Source organism: Gobio gobio (assembly GCF_949357685.1).
Source record: "Gobio gobio genome assembly, chromosome: 24".
In the NCBI taxonomy this organism is placed as follows: Eukaryota; Metazoa; Chordata; class Actinopteri; order Cypriniformes; family Gobionidae; genus Gobio; species Gobio gobio.
Genome location: NC_137120.1, coordinates 28,151,290 through 28,171,434, shown reverse-complemented (window position 1 = coordinate 28,171,434; position 20,145 = coordinate 28,151,290). Strand labels below are relative to the sequence as shown.

The 20,145-nt window shown below is 35.9% G+C and overlaps 1 protein-coding gene across 1 annotated transcript; it reads left to right on the top strand.

Moving 5' to 3' along the window:
* Positions 1 to 2,201: 2,201 nt before the first annotated feature.
* On the top strand, positions 2,202 to 19,737 carry LOC307120178 (atrial natriuretic peptide receptor 2-like; the record flags this gene model as incomplete). Its single annotated transcript, XM_079807064.1, has 18 exons — positions 2,202 to 2,326; positions 2,494 to 2,632; positions 3,902 to 4,004; positions 11,302 to 11,446; positions 11,599 to 11,685; positions 11,836 to 11,979; positions 12,062 to 12,183; positions 12,288 to 12,432; positions 12,759 to 12,807; positions 12,902 to 13,009; positions 13,175 to 13,294; positions 14,464 to 14,557; positions 14,770 to 14,857; positions 15,317 to 15,456; positions 15,549 to 15,701; positions 15,842 to 15,940; positions 17,884 to 17,975; positions 19,639 to 19,737. The coding sequence occupies 18 exons, from the start codon at positions 2,202 to 2,204 to the stop codon at positions 19,735 to 19,737; spliced, it is 2,052 nt and encodes a 683-aa protein (XP_079663190.1).
* Positions 19,738 to 20,145: the final 408 nt, after the last annotated feature.

The following is a 20,145-nucleotide window of genomic DNA, read 5'->3' as shown; positions in this document are numbered from 1 at the left end:
ATTCTCTAATATTAAAATTGAGGTACATTGGAGTTCTATGTAAATACCATGGTACATATTATATTACATTACATTATTTAAAGCAATTATTTTATTTTGGTTTATTAAATATGGGTTAAAAGATTTAACATGCTCTGAAATGTATCATAGATACAGGTTTGACAGGAAAAAAAGTATTTTATTTTATTAAATATGGGTTTAAAAATGTAACATGCTCTGAAATGTATCATAGATACAGGTTTGACAGGAAAAAAGTATTTTATTTTATTAAATATGGGTTTAAAAATGTAACATGCTCTGAAATGTATCCATAGATACAGGTTTGACAGGAAAAAATTAATTTATTTTATTAAATATGGGTTTAAAAATGTAACATGCTCTGAAATGTATCATAGATACAGGTTTGACAGGAAAAATTTATTTTATGTTATTAAATATGGGTTTAAAAATGGAACATGCTCTGAAATGTATCATAGATACAGGTTTGACAGGAACATTTATTTTATGTTATTAAATATGGGTTTAAAAATGAAACATGCTCTGAATTTATTTTATTTTATTAAATATTGGTTAAAAAATGTAACATGGTCTAAAATGTGTCACAGATACAATTTTATTTTATTCTATTAAAAATGGGTTAAAAGATTTAAAATGCTCTGAAATGCATCACAGATACAAATTTAATTTAATTTTATTAAATATGGGTTCAAAGATTTAACATGCTCTAAAAATGTGTCACAGATACAAATTAATTTCATTCTATTTATTTTATTCTATTATTTTATTTTATTAAATATGAGTTAAAAGATTTAACTTGCTCTAAAAATGTGTCACAGATACAATTTTATTTTATTATATTAAATATGGGTTTTAAGATTTAACATGGTCTGAAATATATCATAAATACAAGTTTGACTGTTTTTTTTTATTCATTAATTCATTAATTTAGGTATTTAATTTCACAGCATATATGTGGCATATTAACACTTGTTTAAAGCAATTGGTAACACTAGAAATTCATCAACAATAAGTAACTAACAATAAGCAATACATTTGTTACAAAATGTATTTGTTAATACAAATACAACTGTTCATTGTTAGTTAGCTCAGGTCTATTAAACACTATTTACAAATATGATTTTAATAATGTATTAGTAAATGTTGAAATGAACATGAACTAAGATTAATATATGCTATAGAAGTATTTTTTCATTGTTAGTTCTCGTATTTAATAATGTTAACAAATGGAACCATAGTGTTACCATAACATTTTTTTTCTAATTAAATTAAATTAAATTAAATTAAATTTAATTTAATTTAATTTAATTTAATTTAATTTAATTTAATTTAATTTAATTTAATTTAATTTAATTTAATTTAATTTAATTTAATTTAATTTAATTTAATTTAATTTAATTTAATTTAATTTAATTTAATTCAATCAACATGACAAAGTTATGCTAACATTATTGCCAACACTATTGCTAACTTTTGTGTATCAAATTTAGCAATATTACATTCAAAAGTATGCAGTTTGAATATTAGACTGAGGACTAAACAATCCTACTTATCATGGATAAAAACACCAACGGTTATGAAATGGTTTCAGATTCTGACTGTTGAAGGATGGCATGACCTGGACAACACTGAATATGATTGCTGGCCCATAGTTGAGCCGAATGATTACAACATGATTAGCTGTGGCGGTAAGTGCTTCTTTTTAATTTAATGAGTCTAATTAGCTGGACTTCCTTCATTGTAGCTGGTAATTCCTTAAAGAGACAGTTCACCTAAAAATGACATTTTTGTCATCATCCTAACACCAAACTAAACCAGTATGACTTTTGTACTACTCATATATTCAAAAATATGCCCAAGCTCACGAACAAATCATTAACAGATATTTTCAGTGAATCATTGATCAAGTTCACAAAAACCAGCCTGAATGATTCATTCGTTCGTTTTTGATGAACTGTCCCTTTAAGAATTGGAGACGAGACCTTGAATTTACAAACCAACAACTTAAAGGAAGTTTCTAATCAGTAGGCCAACAAAATAAGTGCCGTTCACTTGAAAGTGGATTCAACTCTGTGTATATACCGTCTCTTAATACAAGAAGATAAACATTTGCTTTGCTAGATCACTTGGATATATAAGCCTCCTTAAACACTTCACACCCACATGTTTTCAAAGGCTTAGAAATGGCTTGGGTTCAACGTCCACCAGAGAAGGTCACAGATGGGGAGGAGTTCAACGTTACCTATTCTGTCACTGCCACAGATTCCTTTTATGAATATGCCGTTAAAAACAAGATTTTCCAGTTCAGGTGAGCGCGACTCACAATGCCGGCCTTCTCAAATGTGCTCTATTATGTTGAGAAACCATTTTTAGTCCATTGAACTGTTTGTTGTCGCATTGAGCATTGAGGTTTTCTTGAATGTAATGCTCACAATGAATGTAGGTTTACACTATACACTTCCATTTCTCCCACAGTAATGCCTCAGAGGCCAAAAGATTCTGCCTTGAGCACGAATGTCCCGCGAACTGGAACAACGCCAATGGAGAAAACTGCTGCGTGTATCATGCCAACATTCACTCCTGTCCTCTTGCACTCATGGTCATTATCATTATGGTTGGCGTAAATACAGCAAGCGCTTCTTTGATTTAGTCACACTGGCGCTGAAATCTTTGAAATAAAAAGTCGACTACACATGGCACATTTTTGGCATGATATCCGAGGCCACAAAATTATAGTTTTTCAATATGTAGACCAATTTCCATAATGCCCTGTGGAGGTTACATGTATGAGCGTGTGTGTGAGTTTCAAGCCTACCTACCTTAGGGAAAACATTTATACATTTTTTTTTACAGATATCATATTGTTATTGTATTTCAAAAATGCATTTCCATTAGACTTATTAAATTAAAATGAATAAGTCAGAATTATTACTTAAATAAAAAATAACATTAAAATAAGATTAACATATTTTTTTATTTTTTATTAGCTGTTCAAAAGTTTGGGGTTGGTGAGATTTATGTTTGGAAAAAAATTGTCTTATGTTCGCCAAGGCATTTGATCAAAAAACAGAAATGCTGTGAAATATTATTACAATTAAAATAACCATTTTAATATATTTTAAAATGTAATTTATTCCTGTGATCAAAGCTGAGTTTTCAGCATCATTACTCCATTATTCAGTGTCACATGATCCTTCAGAAATAATTCTAATATGCTAATGAATATTAATACAATATTTCTTCTTATTATCAATGTTGAAAACAGTTGTGCTCTGATATTTTTTATGGGATTTTTTTTAACATGCTAATTTAATGCATCCTTGCTGAGTAAAAATATGAATAATTTAACAGTAGTGTATATTTGATAAACTTGATATAATATATAAAATTTATATTTAGCGTGTGTGTGTGTGTGTGTGTGTGTGTGTGTGTGTGTGTGTGTGTGTGTGTGTGTGTGTGTGTGTGTGTGTGTGTGTGTGTGTGTGTGTGAGAAAGTGCTGGAAGGGGTGGACGCTCATCAATGGGAAGTGGGCCAACCTTGATGAGCACTTATTCAGGATCTACTCAAACCGGTGCCATTAATTGTACAGTGTGGTAAACTGTCATTATGATTTGTGCATGATGTTTGACAGTCAATATTAGCCTTGATTGCTCCACATCCCATTAAACCTTTAAACACTCAGGCGATTACATTTTGTCTGTTTAGAGAGGCGGAGGGATTTGTGGTCCCTGGATTCCAGACGATGGCGAAATTGTAACCCACACGGTATCTAAAGCTGGCAAGATGAGCCAACTGCTCTGGACATCAAAGGTTACAAACAAAGCTATATAAATATAGGAGAGTGTCATTTTATTTTATGGGAATTTGAATTATTTTACACAGGTGGTGCTGGTCCATTTAGGAGTTACATCGGTCATTGCTCATATCAAAGTGGGACAGATGCATGCAGCATTAGAGTCCAAGGTGCTAGTAGTCAGCGCTCAAGGTTAGTATAACTTGCTTTTGGCATTTACGGAAAAGATGTCTTTAAACAACTGGTACATCAAGGATATATATGTCACATACACCTAAAGCAAAGTGTTTAAGTAAGGATAGGTGTTGACATATTCTAATATGATCCATTTGTGTCCTATTAAAACAAAGGTAAGTTTTGTCTAGGGATGTATATGTGCACTTTCATTTGTGCATGTGTGTCAGTGTGTGGAGACGGCACCTGTGAGCTGGAAGAGAGCTGTCTGACGTGTCCCGCTGACTGTGGTGTTTGTCCTATGCCGGCATCCATCAAAGTGGCCATTGGGCTTCCTGTTGCCTTGTTCTGCAGTGGTTTCTTCTTAACGTTGGTGGTGAGAATGCTGGTTCAATGCTTGACAAATATTTGCTTATTTAAGAAACCCAGTCCAAAAAAAAAACAAAAATTGACACTGAAGGAAGGAATAGATAAAATAGAGACTCTTTTGACTTGGCCAAATAATCAACACCCCTGTAACATGCTTAAAACTAGTCAGAATACCTTAGCAATGCCCTAGCAACCACCAACTATACCCTATTATATGCAAATATTTCACACGGAAGCACCACTTACATTCTTACGGAGCCCCTAAAGGGACATGGTGATGGGAAAATATGACATTGGAGAATGGTCAATGGTTTTGCGTTAACTTGCAAAATTGTTGCATTCCCCTTAGCCATTCTCACAAAAAGCATTGTGTTCCCTCAAAATGCTTGTAATTGGCTAACAAAACTTTTTAATTCTCTCACAAAAAGTATTGAGTTCCCCCAAAAACGCTTTGTATTTGCTCACAAAACTTTTGCATTCTCTCACAAAAAGTATTGTATTCCCTTTTGAGTACACTCACGTTCCTCTAAAGTTACACCTAGCCTCGTGGGTAAGGTTTATGCGGCAGTGTGTCAGGCTGGTGCGTCACTAAAAAGTGTGCCATACGGGTTCTGAAAAGTGAAGCCAAAGCGTCTCGATCGACCCCCAGTGACTGGATGCAGAAAAGGTCATAAACCCCGCCCTCTCCGGGTAATGTAATTGGACATAGACAGACTAAACAATCTACGGAGCCCGGCACGTCACCTATAGGAGAAAAAAAAACAATCCGTGCCGGCGGTTTTGCAATCCGTTCCCTCAGTTTATAAACCGTGATCACGAATTCTTAAACTGTTCCCTCGGTTTAACAAATCGTGGCCACGGATTAATAAACCGTACCCACGAATTTCCAATCCGTGCGCTCAGATTTTGCAAACCGTACCCTCGGTTTTTAAATCCGTTCCCACAAATTCATAATCCGTGCGCACGCTTTAACAATCCGTGCGCACGGGTTTGTAAAAACTTTACTCACAGATTCGTTTTAGAAGAAGAACAGCAAACTCCCAGGTAGCCTACGTGTTAACGAATCTTATTGTTTTATTGTGTATTATTCATCAAATTATATTAACTGCAGTGATTCTCTATAAACGGGTGGCGGAATACAACGATTTAATAAGAATTATGTGCGTCAAAATCTTGTTTAACTGTACTAATCTTAGCACTTTATTATTATTGCCTAATAAACCTTGCATTGTGTATGACTGACTTTTAATTTCGTTGTTCCTCTTTTCTTCTTCTAAATGCATGTAGCCTAAATGCAACAATAGGCAAATAATAATTATAATAATAATAATAACAAACAAAATTATTATTATTTATTGTATTGATTTTTTAAAATGTATTTATTTATCACTTATTTTTAATGAATATTATAAATGAGTGCAATTAAAACAGTATGTTTATAATAAAATAATTAATGAATGCTTTATTTAAAAAAAATATTTTGACAGTTTTAGAAATGTTTATGTAATATATTGAATGTTATAGCCTACTGTAATACATATATTCTAGAAATGTATTAAAAAGAAAGATGCTTTCAGTCTTACTCAAAGGCCACGGAAACAGGCCAGTGGGTTCATTATGCACGTTAATCCGAATTCCCGGTGTTCTTATTTAGCTTCTTATTTATTAAATATAGGCTATAGGCAATTAGTTTATGAAACCTTGATCAAAATACATTTTAATACCAATTAAAATACAAATTTATAGAAAACGAAATTCACTTTAAAGAAATGTATTTCTGCAAAACAACACTCAATAAAAATCATGTCTGACCCCACTCATGTCTCCAGACATATTGCGTGTCTTATAGCCTATCATGTTGACGAAAGCGCCCGCGAATTCTTTAATATTTATCATTTTTGCAGTTTTTTGTACCACTTAGTTATTTTGGCTCGGAATTTCGTTTGTTGGAAATATGAACTGAATTTAGAAATTAAATTTGAAATTAAAAACTTTGCGTTTAATAAACAAAATACATTTTTGAAGCGTTTGGAGTGGAGTAGGCTACATGCAAAACGTAGCTATTTAGATAGGCTATATGTTTAAATATTAGCCTATTATATTATTGTTTTAATTTCACATGTTGATGATGAAAAGTGAGCTGCATGAGTAAGATATAAGACTCGCAATATGTCCGGAGACATGGAGTGGGGTCAGGCATGATTTTTATTGAGTGTTGTTTTGCAGAAATAATTTCTTTAAAGTGAATTTCGTTTTCTATAAATTGTATTTTAATTTTGATCAAGGTTTCATCCACTAAATGGCTGTATATTTAATAAATAAGAAGCAAACCAATATCGTTGGGAATGTATTGACGTACGTACGAACCCACTGGCCTGTTTATGCGGCCTTTGAGTAGTCTAAGCCCGTCTTTCTGTTTTTGATACATTCTTTGAATATATGTCTTAATTACAGTAGGCCTAGGCTAGTTATGATATTTGTGGCTGCACCAGGGTCCGCCATAAGTCACGGCTCTGCAAGGCACAGCGACGTTCATGGGGCGGCAGTGATTCTTATGTTTATATTTTTTATATGTCGAATAAATTATTAATTATTATTGTTCTGCATAGTTTGAAGAGAAACATTTTTATATATTTATCCCGGATATATATTTTTTAATCAGGAAGAGGGTGTGTGGTGCATATTTTTGCATTTAGGCTACATGCATTTAGAAGAAGAAAACAGGAACAAATAAATTAAAAGTCAGTCATACACAATGCAAGGTTTATTAGGCAATAATAATAAGTGCTAAGGTTATTACAGTTAAACAAGATTTTGACGCACATAATTCTTATTAAATCGTTGTATTCCGCCACCCGTTTATAGAGAATCACTGCAGTTAATATAATTTGATGAATAATACACAATAAAACAATAAGATTCGTTAACACGTAGGCTACCTGGGAGTTTAATGTTCTTCTTCTAAAATGAATCTGTGAGTAAAGTTTTTACAAACCCGTGCGCACGGATTGTTAAAGCGTGCGCACGGATTATGAATTTGTGGGAACGGATTTAAAAACCGAGGGTACGGTTTGCAAAATCTGAGCGCACGGATTGGAAATTCGTGGGTACGGTTTATTAATCCGTGGCCACGATTTGTTAAACCGAGGGAACAGTTTAAGAATTCGTGATCACGGTTTACAAACTGAGGGAACGGATTGCAAAACCGCCGGAACGGATTGTTTTTTTTTCTCCTATAGGTGACGTGCCGGGCTCCGTAACAATCAAACTACACTTCAAATACATTTTTTTCCAAAGTTGTTTTTTGTCATTTTAGGCAGTTTTAAATTACGCTGTTGTTAGTTCAAGTGTTTGTTCTTTAAATAAGTTTGGTTTTAGTTAGTTATTTGATGCTATAAAAGCGGGGGTGTGACGTTATGATTGACAGCTTCTCTGAGCGAAGTGTGGGAGGTGGGAGTGTGGGCGGGAACGTGATATCGCGGCTCCACTTCGCACTCACTACTGCGCAGACTCTGGCTCCAAGTTGCCAAGATGTCAGCGCCATATTTGGACACTGGCGGCTTCACTTGCTTCAACGGAAGAGAGTGAAGTCGCATCATCCATCTTTTTTTTACAGTCTATGGTCACTACATAAGATGTCAGTGTAGGCGTAACAGTCTGACCTGCTGAAAAACCTGTTAATGCCGTTGACAGACTCTATTCTTTCTGGCGAAACACTAACAAAATGCACACAAACGTGTCCCTGCTCTTGGTATACAATAATTGATGAACATATTTCATTTTAACGAGTAAAATAAATAAATAAAATACACATATACATACATAATACAAGCTTTACAAAACTTCTACCACCAGACCATTAGGGAATACAAATAGTGAATGCGGATCTATGTTTTTATGCACTAATGTGAAGATATGTTGTACAGTTTGCTACAAACCATATGTATTGTTCTGTCCCATTATGAATGTTTAAAATTATACATTTTTCCTAGTGGCTACAGTACCAAAAACAGAAAATGTTTTGGGATGAGAGCTGGATCATCAACTACAATAATATCATTTTTGGTAAGAGTTTTAAGACTCATCCTGTGACTTTAAATGTGTTACTTCCAAATAAACAGTTGCAATTAAAATGATTCAACCGCCTTGACATTTTGCTTCCAAGAACAACATTTTATGAAAATAATTCCACAAAGGTATCAGTAAACTATTATAGAACGTGTTTAATACACATTTGAGTGGTTTTGAGAACGTAAAGTTGATGAGGAATGCAAAAAAAAAATGGCTCGATACTCCAAAGAATTCATGATGTCCTTCACACAGTCAAGAGTTTCACTTCCTGCAACAGCAAAGCACCCCCATATAAAGAACCCTGTTTGACCATGAGATACTGTTCTTCTGCTCATAAGTTTTTTTGCTCCAGACCAAAAAAGTCCAAAAAGTTCCAGTGTGGTCACATCACTCCATAAAACATTCTTCAAGAACTCAACATGTCTATCCAAATTAATTTTAGCATATTTAAGTCTGGCTTTTATGTTCATCTTGGTCAAGAGTGGCATTCGGCAAGATGTCCCAACATGAAGGCCATGCTTGTCCCGTGTTCTTCTTCTACTCTGCATTGAAATGTTTTTTCCTCCTTCCATCAGGTTATCTTGCAAGTCTTTGGCAGTAAATTGAGTTTTTTTTTTCCAGTTGCTCTGATCAAACATTTTATTCCTCTTCATGATATTGTGCTTTTTCTTCAAAACCATCAATGGTTTTCTGGTACAACAAACCAGTTTAAACGTATGAATAAGGCTGTCAGCTTTGTCTCTAGGAATGTTTAGTGTTTTGGAAATCTTTTGGAGCCATAGACTTTCTAATGTAAGAAAACAATTTGTTCTCTATAGCTTTTGTAAGAGCTCTTTTGACTTGGCCGTATTTGGCCGTAACTTTAGCACATGCATGGGTTAAATGTATGTGTAACAGCACAAGCGCCTAATTCAGTTTTGTTATAGAGTTTCCAAAGGCTTAACTGTGTTTTAACAATTGTGTACCATACCATACAAATAAGTGACTTAAATACAGCAGTGTTGTGGGTTGAATCATTAAAAATGGAAAAACCTGCATTTGGGTTGTTTTAAACGATTGGGTTGTTTTAAGCAAACATTTAAAACAACCCATTCACTTAAAACAACCCAATTGCTGGGTGTGTCCATTTTCAACCGAACTCGGGTTGTTTTTAACCCAGCATATAGCTGTATTACAAAAAAATCCTGTAACTCAAAAGCATTACATTTATATAGCATTACATTTATATATACTCTGTAAAAAATGTAAGGCCTCTCCAATTCAAAATTTTCTAGTGACCGATCACATCTAAATTTTCCAGTTGGCCAAATTGAATTTCTGTGAATTGATACAATTTAATTCACAGAAATTCAATTTGGCCAACTAAAAAATTTAGATGTGATCGGTCACTAGAAAATTTTGAATTGGAGAAATGTTTTACAGTGAAACTGTGAATTTGGTCCAATTAAATATTTTTAATTGTAGTAAAAATTGTTTATTTCTCACTGTCCCAAAACACAAAAATGACTAAAAACATAAATATATTAAGCAAAATGAACACAGACAACAGGTTTTTTTTTATCACATTTCTTTATTAAAGGGTTAGTTCACCCAAAAATGAAAATTCTGTCATTAATTACTCACCCTCATGTCGTTCGACACCCGTAAGACCTCCGTTCATATTCGGAACACAAATGAAGATATTTTTGTTGAAAGCTGATGGCTGAGAAAGGCTTCAGATAGGCCTCCATTGGCATTCAGTACATTCACACTTCCAAGATCCATAAAAGGCAATTAAAACGTAGTCTAAAAATCTCACCACAGTGACTACAATAATTTTACAATGCGACGACAATAGTTTTTGTGCGCAAAAAAAAAATCAAAATGACACCTTTATTCAACTTGTTCTTGTCTTCCGTGTGTGCCTCCACGACGCATGCGTGAGAATATGACGTAGCGCCGGGGTTCGGGAATCCATGAAATGCACACTCTAACCACATTTTGAGAACTACGCCGAGACCTAAAGCACGATCAATGTAGAATTCAACAGCTTAGACACGCGCGTCTTCCTCTGCTTGTAAACAAATCGCTTCTGGGTCATGTGTCCGAATGCCGGATCTGCGTCATATTCTCGCGCATGCGTCGTGGAGGCACACACGGAAGACAAGAACAAGTTGGATAAAGGTGTTATTTTGATTTTTTTTTTGCACACAAAAATGATTGTCGTCACATCGTAAAATTATTGTAGAGTCACTGTGGTGAGATGGACTTTTTTAACTACGTTTTAAGTGCCTTTTATGGGTCTTGGGAGTGTAAATGTACTGAAGGCCAATGGAGGCCTATCTGAAGCCTTTCTCAGCCATCAGCTTTCAACAAAAATATCTTCATTTGTGTTCCGAATATGAACGGAGGTCTTACGGGTGTCGAACGACATGAGGGTGAGTAATTAATGACAGAATTTTCATTTTTGGGTGAACTAACCCTTTAACAAGTCAATTCCAACAGGATATTTGGTGAAAATACCTTATTTTCAATAAGGAAAAACTCTGATTATTCAAGAAGTCTTCTGCATAACAGGATGTCTAATTATCACTTTTAATTTGCCACTGAACTGTTATAAATACAATTTTTAACTCTGTATCTTTAGAAAAGCCTACATTTGTAAATTATTGAATCATTTTGATTGCAACTGGGTTGAATAATTTTGATTGCAATATATATATATATATATAATTACATACAACATCAATGTTTTATTAATTAAACATGAGACAGCAATTTACATAATTTCAAGTCAATTATAATTTAATAATTTTTCTTACTGAACATCCTGTTTCGCTCCAAAATGCATCACATTTTCCCTAAATAAAAGTGAAACTTTTTTGGGGCCTTACAGGTAAATTGTGCTACACAGGTTTTTGTAGCACAACAAGTCTTCAGACAGGAAAGAGGAACTCCAGTGTGAGTAGAGTTACAGATGTGACGGTCTGCACTGCAGTGAACGCCAACTTTAAACCACGCTTCATTCAAGCCGGCATCTAGTAAGTGTTTGCCAGTGATACTGCCTCTTGGGTATCTCTACTAATGATTTTTTTTTTCTCTACTAATGAATGTTTTGTTTTTGTTTTATTGTATTGTCTTTGTTTTGATGATTTTGTTTTGTTTTGTTGTGTTGTCTTTTTTTTTATTCCAGTGATGGAAGGATTGTAGCTGTAAAACACATCCAGAAGAAACACTTCACCCTGACTAAAACAATCAGAAAAGAAGTCAAAGAGGTCAGGTGAGTAGCTGTAGCCACACATATTGGAAATAACATTAACCAGTGTGAGTAGAGTTACAGATTTGTAATTGGTTAAATTCATGTGTTAGATTTTAACATCTAAATTAAGATTTTTCCCAAAGGTTTTTTCTTCTTCTTTTCTTTACCCAGGGAGCTTGATCACCCAAACCTCTCCAAGTTCATTGGAGGCTGCATTGAAGTTCCTTTCGTGAGCATTATCACAGAGTACTGTCCAAAGGGAAGCCTGGCAGACGTGCTGTTGAACGAGGACGTCCCCATTAACTGGGGTTTTCGGTAAATATGTCAAGTGGCATTGTGGGAAAGCTCTTTAGAAGTTCCATGATGGAACTTTATAAATGAACACTTTTGTTCACAGATTGTCTTTTGCTATTGATATTGCCCGAGGGATGGCTTATCTACACCAGCACAAAGTATTTCACGGCCGCCTTCATTCACGTAACTGTGTGATTGACGACCGGTGGGTCTGCAAAATATCAGGTAAGTCATTCTAGATTTTCTAGAGGTGCATTTCTTACGCATATTACAACACATGTGAAGAATGAATTCGATTATGAAGACATACAAGACATTTAATGACACAGATTACGGGCTGATGGCCTACCGAAAGGAGGACTTTGAGGACATGAGTACCAATTTCCAATGTCAAAATGTCTATCACATTTACTGCGCCCCTGAAGTTCTTCTGAGAATCAGCAGTAGTTTCACAGCCACAGCTGATGTGTACAGGTAGGAGAAATGTATTTTTAACCACCCTTTTAAATTGTGATATTTAAGGATTTATCAAACAAATACATATTTGGAATATCTTTAAGTGAGTTTAAACATCTAGAACTTTTTTTAAATAAAACATTTCTCTGTTCAATTGTGACAAACAAACACAAACAAAAGATATGAATTAATAAATGCAGAACAGTTATGACCCTGTTTTTATTTATTTATCTTTGTACACATGCAAATGCTTTTTTATATTAAAGATGCATCTCAGAGCTGCACACAACACAGTCTCTCAGAAGCATAAAATAAACATTGGTCTTTCCTTCCCGTATCTCAAGCTACTCTATTATTTTGGTGGAAATTGCCACTCGAAGTGACCTCATTTCAGTAAGTAAACAAGGATCAGGAAGGTTTTGGGGTTTTACACAGTTTTTTGCATAAGAAGTGATGATGAGAAGTGCAATTATTGTCACATGAGCAGGAACAGGCAGATTCAGTGAAGCTTGATGTCATGTGGCGCCCATCGCTCCCCAAACTGGAAGCTGGGAAATCAGACAGCGATTGCCCAGATCCAGATGATTACTGTGAGGTTTGTATTGACGTAACTGATGCATCGCACTTGAACGCTATTTACTTAAGGACATTTCCTTTACTGGCATGTTTTGTTGAAGAGCATTTACTTTGAAGGTTTTCTTTTGATTAGATAACTGGAGAAATGAAAAGCACTCAGTGTTCATAGTCAAATTTCTTGCAGCTGATAAAGAGATGCTGGTCCCAAAATGTCACCGTGAGGCCGACGTTTGAGCAGGTGAAAAAGATTCTAGATAAAATGAACCCGCACAAGGTCAGCCCTGTGGATATGATGATGAACCTGGTATGTATCTTGTCTAGTCAAGTCTTTCAAGTTTTATTCCAGTTATTCAAATAATACAGTTAATACAGTTTTTTTAGTCCCTCGCGTGTATAAATATGTATATATACATACACCATACATTCCTAATATCGTGTTGATCACCCTTTTGCTGTCAAAACAGCCCTGACCTGAGACATGGACTCCACTAGACCCCTGAAGGTGTGCTGTGGTATCTGGCACCAAGATGTTAGCAGCAGATCCTTTCATTCCTGTAAGTTGCGAGGTGGGGCCTCCATGGATCGGACTTATTTGTTCAACACAGTTGCCACAGATGCTCGATTGGATTGAGATCTGGGGAAGTTGGAGGATCTACTACCTCAAACTTTGTTCTCCTCAAGCCATTCCTGAACCATTTTTGCGTGGCAGGGTCCATTATCCTGCTGAAAGAGGCCACAACCCCAGGGAATACCGTTTCCATGAAAGGGTGTACATGGTCTGCAACAATACTTAGCTAGGTGGTACGTGTCAAAGTAACATCCACATAGATGGCGGACCAAGGTTTCCCAGCAGAACATTGCCCAAGGCATCACACTGCCTCCGCCAGCTTACCTTCTTCCCATAGTGCATCCTGGTGCCATGTGTTCCCCAGGTAATTATTCATTATTATTGACACCTTTCTATCAGAGCCAGCATAAACTTCTTGAGCAATTTGAGCTACAGTAGCTCGTCTGTTTGATCGGACCACACGGGCCAGCCTTCGCTCCCCACGTGCATCAATGAGCCTGGGCCGCCCATGACCCTGTCGCCGGTTCTCCACTGTTCCTTCCTTGGACCACTTTTGATAGATACTGACCACTGCAGACCGGGAACACCCCACAAGAGCTGCAGTTTCGGAGATGCTCTGACCCAGTCGTCTAACCATCACAATTTGGCCCATGTCAAACTCACTCAAATCCTTCCGCTTGCTAATTTTTCCTGCTTCTAACACATCAACTTTGAGGACAAAATGTTCATGTGCTGCCCAATATATCGCACCCACTAACAGGTGCCGTGATGAAGAGATAATATATTAAATACAATTTATATTTGATTTCATTTCAGCTTTATTTCAATTCACAGAAATATTTTAATAGTCTTATTTTTTATTTATGTTACTTAATTTAATTACTTTCACTGTTTTGTTTTTCTAGATGGAAAAGTACAGTAAACATTTGGAAACAATTGTAGCTGAGAGAACACAGGATCTTCTTCAGGAAAAGCAGAAGACAGACCGTTTACTCTACAGTATGGAAGTCTATACGTGTACAAAATGTGTATATACAGTGTACAAAAAAACTTGAAGACATGAACTGTTGTCCAAATGGTTCCACCTACTGGACATTTAAAGAACTTGTGCTGTGACTGTTTCCAGCTTGACATTTCTGGTGAATTTATTAACATGTATATACAAATATATATATATATATAAATATAATAAATGATTATGTTCGTGTTAGGCATGTTACCAAAACCAGTAGCCGATGATCTTCGTCAGGGATGCACAGCAGAGGCCCAGACTTACTCCAACGCCACTGTATATTTCAGGCAAGAATGAAAGCTATTAATGACTGAAACAATAAATATTTGCTTTTAAAGATAAGACTTGTCTTGTGACTTAGTGACATTTGGTTATATATAATACTGTTCAAACGTTTGGGTTTGGTAAGCTTGTTCAATGTCTTCTATGCTCATTATAATGCTTGCTACATTTACAGTTAATACAGTAATATTCAGAAATATTATTCCAATTTAAAATAAATTTTCCAGCCTAATTTTTTTTATTGTAGTCAGAATTTATTTGAAATAGCATTTTTTTTGCAACCTCTTTACTGTTACTTTTGGACAATTTAATGCATCATGCTGAATATTTACATGCTATATATATATATATATATATATTTTTTTTTTAAGTACTGATCCCAAACTTTTGAACTTATTAGCATATTATAAATAATGATATGATATATTAAAGAATATACATTATTTTGTGTTTCTTTTGGCCAGTGACATAGTGGGCTTCACCCAACTCTCGGGCTCCAGCACTCCTCACCAGGTTGTGGATTTCCTCAACAAGCTTTACACCACATTTGATGACATCATCGACAACTATGATGTGTACAAAGTGGAAACTATAGGAGATGCTTGTGAGTGCGGTTACAGAGATCCTGCTTCCTTTGTTTGTCACACATTTGCATCAAATTGCACAAAAATCAATGAAAACCCCCTCCCTCCACAGATATGGTAGTCTCAGGAGTACCGAAAGAGAACGGGATCAATCACGCTGGGGAAATTGCCAGCATGGCGCTGGACTTGATCAGCGTCTGTCACATGTTTAAAATCCCACACATGCCCACCACACAGCTGAAGATACGGGCTGGCATTCATTCAGGTCAGCATGGCTTCCATTAATCATCTTTCCTTGAAATTAGCTTCAAGCTGGCCACCATTTTAAACAACTATTGTAAACTATGTCCTGTGGATGAGACTGTATTTTATGAACTTTATTTACAGTATTTTATGTTATCTTAGGCCCCGTTGTAGCTGGGGTGGTTGGCACCAAAATGCCCCGATACTGCTTATTTGGTGACACTGTTAACACTGCATCACGTATGGAGTCCACCAGTGAAGGTATTTGGGCAAACACAGCTGTTTACACAGCGTCAATTAGTAACTGATCCTGGAATTTCCGGGTGAATGGAATCTTGTAAATATTTGTCTTGGAGTACTGTTTTATTGGACATAAAGGGATAAAACTGAATTTTGGTTATGTTTTGATCCAAATATTTCCTTTTCTTAAAGGTCCCATGGCATGGCATTTTTCTATTATTTTATAGTGTTTCCTGAGGTGTACTTATATTGTTAGTATGATTTTTACATCATAAAATGTCATAATTTAGAAATAAAAGGCATTTTTTCTATACTGCTGTTTGCCCTGTGGCTGAATGCCCTGTTTCAAGAGGCGTGTCTGCTGTGAGACTTCAGTAAAAACGCCCACTGTTGTGATTGGCTGACATCTTTGCATTTGAAATGAGCGGAGGGGGCGTGGTTTAACGAGGTCTACGAGGCACTAGCTGCTGCCAGAGAGACGGATGGACCTGAGTTCACTTCTCATCAGTTCTCTCAGCATGTCTCAGTTCAGGGTGAACTGTTGTAGTTACTCGCATATACTTCAGGTTATTAGTTTATTTCTAGTCGGAGGGGCTGTCACTCATGTCAGAAAGTTAGTAACTTTAGTAAATTATGGATCAGCGCTGACTCGAGACGCGAACCGTTTAGAACGATTCAGTGAACTGGTTCGGTTCACTAAAAAGAACCGATTCAAAAGAATGATTCATTCGCGAACCGGACATCATGGAGACGGAGCGATTGCTAACAAAGTTATTTATAGTAACTACTGAGTTGTGAGAGCGCTGTCTGTCAGCGCGAGTTTATTGTGTTTGTATCTGAGAGTTCTGAATAAACACGAGTCCCAGTCACACCGAGTCCGTCTTCATCATTATTCTACCAACTTTGTAACACATGCAATGTACCATTACAGCGAGATAAACGAGTTAGTAAGTGTTGATTAAAGCATTATTTCTAGATATGTTCCAATCATATGAAAAGCGCCAGTGACGCGCATTGAGTACACAGCGCAAACAAAGACACAACAGCAGTAATCGAATGTAATCCAGTTTATTGTGGGGAAAGCTGGCTAGCCTAGCCGGATACCCTCACGCTTACCCCCCTTCTGCTTAATCTCACGCCGCGTTTGGTGCCTCCGCTGTGGGCCAGATGCAGTACTGGGGGTCGGGGATGTTGAAGGCCGAGCTTCGGCGTGTGTGAGGTTTATCTCTAAAGATGTGGCTCTGCCGATGTTGAGCAGAAACTCCCGACTGTATGCACATTTAAGAACAGATAGACGCGACGAGGACGTACAAAAACACTGACTCACAAGATAGAAAACACGAAAACACCGTTCTGTCGGGAGAGAGAGAAGCCGCTGCGTGTGCACGAATAATAAATAATTAGCTACACATAAGAAATCACTGATCACAGATCAGAAGGAACTGAAAAAAGGCTTCTGTTTTCATTTGTACATCCAAACACTGAGAAACTGCCAGCATTCACTCGTTCACAAACAATGATCTCTCGAGCGTTTGCATGGGCGTGCCAGATTCTCTGGGTGGAGGAAAGGGAGGTAACTGTTCCTGCTTGGACGTCAAACCAGGAGACTTCAGGATTGGCTAGTCTGGGCTCTCATTTTCTCAAAGGCAGAGAAAGACAGCCAGAACTCGGTTTTACACCGATCAACATTTCTATCCACTTGGGGACAATATTCAGGCTAGGGGAACTCATATTAATGTTGAAATACCTCATAAAATGAAAATTTCATGCCATGGGACCTTTAAACTTCTGTGGAGATCAAAAAAAGCTAAAGCTACTGTATCTACCTACTGTGATATTATTACTAAAAGTCTCTAGAGTGTTATGGATCATTATAAAACTTTTTGAAAACCATTTTTTTGGCCTTGTCATTTCCATCCCACATGCCTTTAAATTTCTTATTGTTGTTTTTACGATGCTTACAGCTTTAAAGATCCAGTGCAGTGGCTCTACAGCAGACCTCCTACACACACTTGGCGGCTATGTGCTGATGTGTCGTGGGTCTCTCAATGTGAAGGTAAGATGGTCAGTTCAGAGCACTTGTTTGTGTACGCAAAGAAGCCACCCACAGAGCTATTATTTTGCCTGTTGTAAATTTAGTGTGGTAAAATATTTAGTTCACTCACCCTGGTTGCCATGGCTAACTCAAAGATTCTTGCAAGAATCTTGATGAGATGGGAGGAAGGAAGAACGTAAAAGGTTTCTCAGTGGAACGCGATACTTTTGAGAGAGAACACAAAAGTTTAGCAAGAAAACGCAAAAGTTTCTCAGTGGAATAAAAGTATTCTCTACTTTTGTGAGAGAACGCAAAAGAACGCAAAAGTTTTGCTAGAAAACGCAAATGTTTTGCTAGAAAACGCAAATGTTTTGCTCAGTGGAACGTGATACTTTCGTGAGAGAATGTTAAAGTTTAGCAAGCAAACGCAAATTTTTGTGAGAGAACACAAAAGAACGAAAAAAAGTTTTGCTAGAAAACGCAAATGTTTTGCAAGAAAATGCAAAAGTTTCTCAGTGGAACGTGATACTTTCGTGAGAGAATGTAAAAGTTTAGCAAGAAAACGCACATTTTTGTGAGAGAACGCAAGAGAACGCAAAAGTTTTGCTAGAAAACGCAAATGTTTTGCAAGAAAATGCAAAAGTTTCTCAGTGGAACGCGAAACTTTTGTGAGAGAATGCAAAAGTTTAGCAAGAAAACGCAAAAGTTTTGCAAAAAAAAAGCAATCGTTTTGCAAGAAAACGCAAAAGTTTTGCAAGAAAACGCAAAAGTTTAGCAAGAAAATGCAAAAGTTTCTCAGTGGAACTTTTGTGAGAGAACGCAAAAGTTTAGCATGAAAACGCAAATGTTTCTCTGTGGAACGCGATACTTTTGTGAAAGGACGCAAAAGTTTTGCAAAAGTTCCTCAGTGGAACGCAACACTTTTGTGAGAGAACACAAAAGTTTTGCAAAAAAACGCAAACGTTTCTCAGTGGATAAATCACATAATTTTGTGAAATCTTTTTTTTTTTTCGCGTTTTTTGTCCCATCTAATATTCCCATCTCCATGTCCCTTTAGGTGCTCCGTAGTATTCCTGCTTGACAAGATCATTATAATGTGCTGATATATGTTGTGGAAAAATAAACTGTCTCTAAAAAATAAGTCATTAAGTAAGTTTAAATATATATATATTTTTGTGTACTTGTCCTCATTATTTGTATACAAAACTTCTTTTTTTAAATATTTATTTTATTATATTTTATTGCTAATATTGTTTATTAATTGTATTAATAATAATTATGAAATTATTTTAAAAATTTATATTATACATTATGAAATTATTATAAAAATATGTGTTTATTATCATAATATTTATATTATTTATAATAGGTTTTTTTTTTTACAAACTGATCTGGTCCTTGTACCAAATCAATCTTCTATTGATGTTTTTCTTCCTGAGATGATGGTGTATGGTCCCCAGAGGCTGAACTCAAGACCTCAGCTCAGCTGTGCCTCCCAATTGGGGCTCGGCCTCAGCTGGCTTTTGTGTTTTCACTTAAGTGCAGTCTGTTCATTATGCACAAGCAAATACTCACCTCTGCTCTTGCTCCACTCTTTCTTTCTTTTGTATGATGCTGTCCTTCAGGCCATTGTGTTTAAGATACACTAGAGGAGATTTACTGATTGTGACTCTTTGTTAAACAGGGCAAAGGCGAAATGACAACTTGGTGGCTGGAAGCCAAAAGAGACCCTTTGTGCCGGGAGGATGAACCTTTGGGTCTTCCCATTCCTGTTAGCAACTAACTTGTGCTGCAGTCTTATATATAAGCACAGTTACGACAGACACTTTAACAAATAAATGTTTAGCAAATATGCTAACTGATTTCATTCAAGTATTACTGTTGGTGCATGTATGTGCAAAGTATTACATTTGATTGCTGCTATGCTGAAATGTTGCTGCTGTCATTGTGTATTAGACAAAAAATTTAGTAAAATAAGTTTTGTCTGGAAGATTTTAAAAATCGTCTTTGCCATAGAAATGGCAAATGTGTTTGTAGAGACAACCTTTCATTAAAATAAATATATTTGTGGTTATTTTATCTTCATCAGTGCATAATTTGTATTTGAAAGTATATGCTGAAATAAAAAAAAAATGTTGCTTGTCTGATGTAAATGTGCTTATGTTTAGTATTGCATTTAGGTAGATTGTTA